This window comes from Podarcis raffonei, chromosome 2, assembly GCF_027172205.1.
Source record: "Podarcis raffonei isolate rPodRaf1 chromosome 2, rPodRaf1.pri, whole genome shotgun sequence".
Lineage (NCBI taxonomy): Eukaryota > Metazoa > Chordata > Lepidosauria > Squamata > Lacertidae > Podarcis > Podarcis raffonei.
This window is the reverse complement of record NC_070603.1, coordinates 101,666,826-101,677,168: the sequence shown is the minus strand read 5'-3', so window position 1 is coordinate 101,677,168 and position 10,343 is coordinate 101,666,826. Positions and strand designations below refer to the sequence as shown.

The 10,343-nt window shown below is 43.4% G+C and overlaps 1 protein-coding gene across 1 annotated transcript; it reads left to right on the top strand.

Annotated features, from left to right (window-relative positions):
* Positions 1-1,430: 1,430 nt before the first annotated feature.
* C2H3orf49 (chromosome 2 C3orf49 homolog) lies at positions 1,431-10,261 on the top strand. The gene is made up of 5 exons (XM_053378312.1): positions 1,431-1,670; positions 3,637-3,971; positions 4,803-4,933; positions 7,930-8,040; positions 9,288-10,261. Exons 1-5 carry the CDS (start codon positions 1,549-1,551, stop codon positions 9,480-9,482), a joined length of 894 nt encoding a protein of 297 aa, XP_053234287.1. The 5' UTR covers positions 1,431-1,548; the 3' UTR covers positions 9,483-10,261.
* Positions 10,262-10,343: the final 82 nt, after the last annotated feature.

The window sequence follows — 10,343 nt, the reverse complement described above, 5'->3', positions numbered from 1 at the left end:
GCAATAATTCCTAAATGGCATCATAAGGCAGGAATTTTATTATTATTATTATTATTATTATTATTATTATTATATCCCAGGACATTCTATGCAAGATCTCAAAGTAGCTGTCATATTACAAAAGACTTTCAGAAATAGACAGGAAACAGAAGTTGCTGAATTACAACTTATTACCAAACTTAAAACCACCTGGTCTGAATAGAGACATTGGATTCTTATCTCATTATACATGATAAAGCTATTTTTGGCCATCTCATCCCTTGCTTTTTCCTGTAAGACCAATTGCAGTCATTAACAGTCGTCAACAGGTCTACCACACCTATCAGACAATCTCCCATTCCCACCACCCTTCTGAGTAATACCCCTCCCCACCCTCTCACTATATATAAAGGTCTGGTGACTTCTGTTTCAGTGTATCTGAAGAAGTGTGCATGCACACGAAAGCTCATACCAAGAACAGACTTAGTTGGTCTCTAAGGTGCTACTGGACAATTCATATATATATATTTCTACTGCGTCAGACCAACACAACTACCTACCTGAATCTATTATTATTATTATTATTATTATTATTATTATTATTATTATTAAATTTTATTTATATCCCGCCCTCCCCAGCCGAAGCTGGGCTCAGAGCGGCTAACAACAGTAAAATGATAAAACATTCTAAAATCATTTAATTATAAAATTAATTCCAATCAAATTAATGACAACCATTGGGCTACTATTGTTGTTATGTTGTTGTTGTTGTTGTTGTTGTTGTTGTTGTTGTTACTACTACTACTACTATTACTACTACTATTACTACTACTACTACTACTACTACTACTACTATACTCTTCATCCGAAGATCACAGGGTGGCTTACAACATAAAGATACAAAAAGAGAACTCAAAATACATAACAAACAAATAACCCCCCTCCCACAAACACATCTAGTCCTACCCTCTGCAATGCAAGAAACTTTTTTTTGCCCAACATGGGCTTGAACCCACAGCCCTAAGAATGAGAGTCTCTTGCTCTACTGACTGAGCTATCCCACAGTTTCCTAGACTCCTGTGTTGTGTACTACAACTCCCTTCATCCCTCCTGACCATGCTTGCTGGGACTGATAGGAGTTGTAGTCCACAACTTCTGGAGGGAATCAATCACATTTGCAACTCCTGTCTCACGGCCATCAAAACAAATGGGCATCTTGAAAACCCAGGAATTGCAAGGTGGAAGATGGCAGCCTTTGAGGAGAATCCACACCCTTGTCAGTGAGGATGAAATAGACTTCACTCCGTCCTCTTGTGCTAAGTCCAAAAATGTGTCATGTCTCTGAGGAGGAATTTACCACGCCATGAGGAGCTGTGTATTGTGGAATTTCCCAGGGTTTTGACAAATTTGTTATGAGGCCGTGTGATTCTCAATAAGTAGAGCCGTTTCGTGACACAACCTGCCCGAATCTTTACAAGGCAAGGGAAGGTGTTTCAAGGAAGCGCCGAGCCCTGAATGCACATAAAGCTCCCATATTAGGAATCTACTCAGCCTGGGAAGGAAAGAGCTATGCGCCACAACCCAAGGTGCTTTCCTGGTCCTCTTCGGAGCTGCATGCGAAGACCTCCTAGTGAAAAGATGCCTGATGCTCAGGGAAAAGCCATCCAAGTGAAAGGGAAAGAGACCAAGAGGTGAGCCACACTAATGCTTCACTTGCACCTTAAACAAGTTGTGGAAATTCCCCAGGAATTTCGGTCACACGTCTGATCAAGGGCTCCGTGACTCAGAAGATGTTTTCAAAAGGCACAGCTATGCTTTTTGCTTTGGGGGGATTTTGGCTGCAAAGTGCATTTAGAGGACATTTCCTCTCCCCGAAATCTGGGAACTGTTGCTGTCACAGAGCTACAATTCCCAGCACCCTTAGCAAACTAGAGTTCCTAGGATTCCTTGGGGTGGGATGTTTATGGTGTGTGCGAACCCTCGATTGTTTGGTTTGCATTGTTGTTTCCCAGTGACATTGTTCGTTGTACAGAATACATACATGGGATTGGGTGTTTTGTAAACTGGGACTGTCTTAGTATTAAGCACTATATAAATATATGAAGTGAAATGAATGAATACAGTATTCTTGCTCCAGGAGACATCTAGTCTATTGGCTTGAGTCATTTTAACAGGCTGTTCCTCTGCCTTTTAGGGTTGTGCCTGCTGCACCGAACTCTGTTTTTAACTCTTTTATAGTGGTACTAATTTTTGTATTTTCGGTGAATGCTTTAAAATTGTTAGAAGCCACCTTGAACATGCGCAGAGAGATGTCTATAGCAGCCTGCCCCAACCTGCAGATGTTTTGGACTACAAGTCCCATAATGTCGTGCTCCTATTAGCTTTGGCATTGTGCAGCCATGCTGGCTGGGGCTGATGGGAGTTGTAGTCCATAGCATCTGGAGGGCATCCTGTTGGGGAAGGCAGCTCTATAGCTACATATGCCACAGTTCTCTGCTTGGCAAAAATTCTGGAGAGCCAGGTGCTACGAATGCCTGTTGAATTCTGTTTTCTTGAAAAGAGGTCTCTGGAGGCTTGCTGGCATTTTGTGATATCTGCTTTATTTGCATATAGAGACAGACAGAGAGAGAGAGAGAGAAGCAAAGTTACTCATGTTGAGCCATAAGAAGAAAACTCTACAAAATTGGGTAATTAGGAGCAACCATAGGGTCATCAAAACATGTCAAGTTTTCAAGTTCTTCCTTTTTGAGGGGTGGCTTTTGGGTTGGTCCTAGGAAAGTTATTTCCCAGGTGCGGCTTTTGGAAGTTGAGCACAGAAGAAGATAGAGCTGATCTCCTGCAGAGGTCCCAAAGCTCCCATCAGATTTCTCAGGGAAATGCCAGCAGCACCATAATATCCTTACAGAAGACAACTCAGCCCTCTGCCCTTCTCTTAGCTTGACTGCATACACAGAATTAGCACAATCCACAACTGGGAGGATGGAGGGGGAAGGTGACCCCCACCCTAACAAGGCTCTTTCTTCTCCTAGGAGGTCTCCAACCATTAGGTCCTACAGCAACAAATCACCAGTACTTGGCCAAACCAGACCTGTCCAGCATGTTGGACCACTTTAGCAGTCCTTCTAATGTCTAGACTCCAACCTTACAACCATAGAACCACTCAGTTGGAAGGCATCCAAGACCATTCAGCTTGATCGCTAACCTTATTACTAACCCATTATGCACTGGGAATTCATTTACAAAAGTTAAGGTTGAAGTTTGTACAGTGGTACCTCTGATTGTGAACGGGATCCGTTCATTTTGAGCGTCTGCACATGCGCGAGCGGCAAAACCCAGAAGTAACCCTTTCCGGTACTTCTGGGTCACCGCGGGATGCAACCTGAAAACGCTCAACCTGAAACAAACGCAACACGAGGTATGACTGTACTTTTCTTTTTACTTTGTTAAAAAGGTGCTCTTTTATAAACAAAAATTGGAATGGTACAAAATCCTAAAAGCCCTATGTTGAATTTCAGAAATGCAGCCTCACGTGTCAGTGCAAAGTTTTGTTTCAGTATGTCTACAACAATACAGCGATCCATCTGCATAAACCAGGAATGTGGGCGGCTTACTCACTGGGAGAGTCAGTAATTATCCATTATCTTTATTTATTTTCAGATGGCAAAGAGTCATGCCTATTCATTTGGTGAGAGAGGAGGATAGGCGGATGCCTCAAGGACAGCCGTCTGACAACTCTGAAACTCTTGAGTTCCACGTGGGCAAGAAAAAGAGCCTTATGAAACAGTTTAGGGCAACAATGAGGAAGTTATTCCCTTTCTATCAAAGGGCAAGGAAGAAGGCCAAGCTCCATGGTGAAGATGGCTCTCCCAAACCAGGGGTGTCTAAGACGACTTCTGTTCCCCCTAAGTATCATGCCTTTCCAAGGGCTATTCGGGCCTTACCTTCTCCCAAAGTATTTCCAGCACTGAAAAGGAAGAAGTTTTTACGGAACGGTAACTTAACTTGCTTTGCCAATGACCACTTTGTTTAAATTAAGGCAAACTGGGCACACATAGCATGTTCATGCTTCAAGGGTGCCTACTAAAATACATAATGTAGTCCCTAAATTGTGGCCCGAGCAGAACACATAAAATCCATGGCCTGTAAAGTGAGATGAGCATCACAACCCCAGTCGTTCATGACTGGAATGGACTGGACTGTCAATTGACAGAGGATCATTTTACCTTTAAGTATAATGTAGTGCATGGGGAAAGGACGCGGGTGGCACTGTTGGTTAAACCACAGTGTCTAGGACTTGCTGATCAGAAGGTTGGCGGTTCGAATCCCCGCGACGGGGTGAGCTCCCGTTGCTCGGTCCCAGCTCCTGCCAACCTAGCAGTTCGAAAGCACATCAAAGTGCAAGTAGATAAATAGGTACCGCTCTGGCGGGAAGGTAAACGGCGTTTCCGTGCGCTGCTCTGGTTCGCCAGAAGCGGCTTAGTCATGCTGGCCACATGACCCGGAAGCTGGACGCCGGCTCCCTTGGCCAATAAAGCGAGATGGGTGCCGCAACCCCAGAGTCGGCCACGACTGGACCCAATGGTCAGGGGTCCCTTTACCTTTACCTTTAGTGCATGGGGAAGGGGGAAAGGCATTGTGTATTTATGTACTGCATCTGCAGAAGGGTCTTTTGTGATCTGCTCCTGGCCGAAGGAACAGTCATATTCATTCCAGGTTACCTAATCTAGAATGAACAGATTTGATCTTTTATCGGTAATGAAACTGCCGCCATTTCGGCTTTACTCGCTGTGTATCCTTTCTTTCCTCTTCCTTCCTCTCTGAAGCATCAATTCAGCTGGATGTAAACATTGTGGAAGAACATGCACAAAGCATGCACAGGACAAACACGGTTGTGCAAGCAAGACGGATGATGCGCCGCATCTCAGTGGTGTCTCTGCAACCTGGGATCCGAAAGGTAATGGATGATTGCTGGGAATCAGACTGAATTTGTTGCATTTATTAAATGGCAATGGGCTCTTTTCTTTATAGAGCGAGTAAGGTGTTTTACCTATGTATCAGCTGAGACCCTAGAGCTTCTATGTTATTCACTTTACGCACGCATACACATGCCAACTCAGTGCACATATTTGGAAAGAAAATGCTCACTTTAAAATATGGCATTTATGTACATTTGCACAAAGTTTTTAAGTCACTCAGTTTAAGTACTTGCACAACTGGAGAGGAGAGGGAGCTCTGTCAAGTAAGCTGCTGAAATTGGGCACTCCTGAATAAATTCAAACATAACATGTGTAAAAGTAGCTATTTATGTCGTGAACCAACCTGAGTTGTGCAGATGAAGGGCGGCATACAAATTTTAACAAAAACAATATTTTCCTGAGCTATTTAGCTGTCCCTTGGCAATGGCTCTTTCTCCCCTTTCAAAATGAATTTTCTGTGCTAGCATCCACACCTACAGCTCCTTTGATCACCTATGTACAGCACTGATCACTCCATTAAAAAAAAAGGATATTGCAAAATTAAAGGAGACATTGGAAAAAACTCACTATAATCAGACTGAAGGGTGATCACTGGTTGCACACTTCTTGCTTCTAGAGTGCTTGATCTTATCTGCGTTGTGCAACTGTTTTGTTAAATGCAGAAGCATAAAGGTTAATATAATGCAGATGTCTTGTGGATTAGGATGCAGCCCATAATATAACTACTTGACCTGTGAGAGAAAAGGTTAATAAACTAGGCAGGCTAGATTAAAGAGCAAGCTTGCAGGAAAACAGGCTTTCAGTTTCTAACACCCAATTCAAAGACAACTTCCTGCCAAAGGAGGAATTCTCTTTTTTTCAGCACTGTTTCCCCATTTTGAGCAGCTGGTTTCTTCAGGGGGGAAAACTACAGGACTTCTTGTCCGATTCAAATTTTGTTTGGTTGATGAAGCCCTCTGCTGGTCAGACCCGAAATTAAGTTCGTTCTTTTTTTAAAAATTTGTTCATAAATATGGCAAAAGACAACTGTGCCTGATGAATCTTAAAAAAAGAATAAATGAAAATAACCTAGATTCATCTTGGTTTGGGAAGCTTGTGTGCAGCATACCCTGAAAATTCAACACAAAATTGCCTTGCTAGATCCGAGAAATGGTATATATTCTCCAGTACTCCATTGCTAACAGCAACCAACCAGAGGGCCCAGGGAACTTATGTTGCTTAACTTGTTTAAACATGTTGTTTCCATTTTTTTAAGCTAACAAGTGTACAGTGGTACCTTGCAAGACGAAATTAATTCGTTCCGCGAGTTTTTTCTTCTTGCGAGTTTTTTGTCTTGCGAAGCACGGTTTCCCATAGGAATGCATTGAAAATCAATTAATGTGTTCCTATGGAAACCGCTTGCCGGGCTGGCGGTGCGGAGAAGGGCTTTTCTCCCCACCGCAAACCTTCAGGACAGGTCCGGGAACAGAGGGGAAGGCGCGCTGTGCTTCTCCTCTGTTCCCGGAGCTTGCGGGGCTTGCGGTGAGGAGAAGGGCTTTCCTCCCCACCGCCCACATTCAGAACAGCATTCTGAATGTTGGCGGTGGGAAGGAAAACCCTCCTCCCACCGCAAGTCTTCAGGACAGGTCCGGGAACAGAGGGGAAGGCGTGCAGCGCTTCTCCTCTGTTCCCGGGGCTTGCGGTGGGAGGAGGGTTTTTCCTCCCCACCGCCAACATTAAGAACAGCATTCTGAATGTTGGCGGTGGGAAGGAAAACCCTCCTCCCACCGCAAGTCTTCAGGACAGGTCTGGGAACAGAGGAGAAGGCGCGTTGCGCTTCTCCTCTGTCCCCGGACCTGTTCTGAAGGCTGGCGGTCCACCGCCAGCCTTCAGAACAGCCATCTGAAGGCTGGCGCGGGGAGAAGGGCTCTCCGCCCCACCGCCAGCCTTCGGAGGAGCTTTCCGAAGCCTGGCGGGGGGGAGGAAGTCTCTCCGTCCCACCGCCAGCCTTCGGAGGAGCCTTCCGAAGGCTGGCGGCGGGAGGAGGTCTCTCCGCCCCACCGCCAGCCTTCGGAGGAGCCTTCCGAAGGCTGGCGGCGGGAGGAGGTCTCTCCGCCCCACCGCCAGCCTTCGGAGGAGGTCCGAGGACAGTGGGGAAGACGCGCTGCGCTTCCCCGCTGTCCCCGGAGATTTCCCTATGGGCTTTCGTCTTGCGAAGGAAGCCCATAGGGAAATTCGTCTGGCGAAACACCTCGAAAAACGGAAAACTCTTTCTTCTTGCGAGTTTTCCGTCTTGCGAGGCATTCGTCTTGCGAGGTTCCACTGTAATAGCTCTTAAAGACATATACCTTATAGCAGGCATAGGCAAACATGGCCCTCCAGATGTTTTGGGACTACAACTCCCATCATCCCTAGCTAACAGGACCAGTGGTCAAGGATGATGGGAGTTGTAGTCCCAAAACATCTGGAGGGCCAAGTTTGCCTATGCCTTCCTTATAGGAATGCACTATAAAGGTAGAGGAGCTTTCACGGTGAGAAGTCATCCACAATGTTTTAAATGGGATTGCACTGCACATATATAGCTATTTCCACCCTACTTATTGAACATATCAAGATACATTTTTGACAGCCTGTAGCCTATAAGCCAATGCATAAATGTGTTAAATTAATTTTAACTGTTTTTATTTTTATCTGCATTTTAATTTTTTTGTTTCATTGCATTTTATGATATTGTACTAGTATTAGCCAACTTGGGCACCATGTGGCGGAAACAAGGGGTGCAAATCTAAGATAGAGACAAACAGACTTTCCTCATTTGTATGAACTTTCCCCATTTATTATCATGCTGGAAATCTTCCGTGTTCACAATGTAAATTGTCTACATAGGTATGGCATGTTCCTTTCTCATGGAAGAGAATGGAAAGCACAGATTCATGCGGATCACAGAATTCTGTTTTTGTCTGAATGTTTTGTTTCCCACCCCCCCAAAAAACAGGTTTCCTATTTGCCAAAAAAGAAAAATTTCTCAGTGTTCAAAAAGAAGAAGAAAAGTATGCCACCAGTATGGTACCATTCAGACATAACACTAGGGAAGCTTCAAATGCAGGTATCTTGAAAAAAACCATTGTTTAATTATACGGTGCAACATAAGACTTGGCTATACAGCTGCAAATAAAACGTTTTAAGTGTGTTGTAAAGTGAATTATACAAATGTGACATTAGATGGTGATGGTGAGCTATGGCAAATTCAATATATTTTTCAAAACGTTAAAAAAAGCATTTTCAGAGTGTTTTTTATGTATCTAAATTCCACCACAGACTTTTATCTTTCCGACTCCAATTCTTCCTTCTGCCTACCAGCAAACTATGAACAGTATGAATGATACACTATATTAATCACTCTCAGAGGAAACCCATTTCTTTCAGTGGGTTTGCGTATCGCTCATTAATTGAAAGTGAGCCCAACTCATTCTAGAGTGCCCATGAGCTGCGCTTAAGAATTGTTGACCAAACTTCACTGTCGATTCATCCTGGAACCAGCCAAGGTTGCTCCAGGTTACGGGGGTTATGAGACTCTCTTATTGTGACTTTTCTTCTTTAGACTCCCCATGTGATAAATTCTTATTTTAGAAGAGTTCAGCGCTCAGCTCTTTTCTCAGGTTGAAGCTCCTGAGCTGATGGAGGGATGTACTTCTGTCTATCTACTGCATGTCAGGGAATAGAGTTAGAAGTTTCCAGTTTTCCAGAGGGAGAAAGTTTTCCCCAAGGGGGGGAGGAGAGCAGTGAAGCTAATAGAAGAGAGCAACAGGAACAACAGGGAGGGACTGGGTGTTCACAGGAAAGGCAAGGGTTAAGTTATAGGTCAGATTCGGAGGAGGGGAGATACAAGGCAGCTCTAGCAAGGAGGTCAGAAAAAAGTGGGAAAGCGAAAGGAATGGCGCGTTCGCCATTTTGAGAGTTGCTGGTCACCGAGAAGCAGAACTCAGAAAGTATTTGAAATAAGTGACTCTGAGGAGTAATAGTTAAAGATAAGAACCGTTTATAATATTGTTTGTTAATACGCAATAAAAAGTTATAAAAGAATGAGAAGTGTTTGTGTGGTGATCTGAAGAGGAGAATGACCAGTCCTGATGCTGCACATGCAGGAAAATGCATGTACATTAAGTCCACAGCCTGTTGTGTTGCACGCATTGCAGTTCTATGGGCAAATTTTGTATTGCTGGTAACATAGTGTAGGATAGTCAATATTTTCTATCTTTACAAGTGACTGAAACCCTTCATCTTTCTTTCAGTTCAAACAAATTTGTTTTATTTTGCTATACTTCACCATTTTTCATCCACGTTTCTCAACAGGTGGATAATCTCTTGGATAACATCAGTGAAAAATCCATCCAGCTATTGGCTCTGAGAAGTGCAGAGCTGCAGCAGTGCGAGTCTTTGGGAGACAGGATACTGCAGTCCTCTAAGCAGTTCCAAAGGGTTTCCTTAAGAACCACAAAGAAGCATAAACGGAAAAACACGTGCTTTCCGTGTAAATGCTGTTGCTAATATCCTTCTTTTTCTTTCTTTTGAAAATATTACTCAAGTTTAAAGTGAACCATTTGCCGGGACGCTTCTAACAGCTGATTAACCATCTCAGAAAGGTCAAAGTAGATTAAGATTTGATGCTACTGTCAAAGCCAGCAGCAGTTCATGTTTTTGCTATTTCTTCCTTTTGTTGGCCTCCATATTTCTCAAGAGCCAATGGAGTGCGCCTCCGGGGGGAAAGTCAAACTGAAGTGACCTCCCTGGGGTGCAAGCCTGGGCAGAGTGTATGGAGTCCTGGGCTGCCCAGACAACAAGGCTCTTGGCCTTGCTGTTGTGGTCCAAAGGTTCTCTATTTTATAGCTTCAGTAACCTGAGCTCAGAAGGCAAGAGTGTTCCTTTGTTTATTGCTAACACCTCAAACGGCAACACATGCAAGATATATTTACGAGTTATGCTTGAAGTGTGACCTGTTGGCTTTTGTGGTGACTAGAACATACATTACTCAACACTGGAAATCAAATACAATCACCTAACATTGCAGAATGGATTAAAATAATATGGGATATACTGTTCCTCAAAAAACCTGACCTATTACTTGAAATGTAACTCTCAAAATGACGTTATAGAGATATTATTCCTGTTCACAGGTTTTTGGAAATATTGCAATACTGTTCAACCTTATATCATTTTTTTCCACGTTATATCTAAATTTATAGCAATGCGAGCTAAGGTGACATCAAATAAGTGACCACTATAAGGTCATGCTCCGGTATTATATTTTATGCGTTTTGCTTCCTCTTATTTTTGTTTGTAAATAGCTGTACTGATGTGTTAACATTAATATGGAGATTTTAAAAAACTGAATAAGAAAAAGACAGAAAA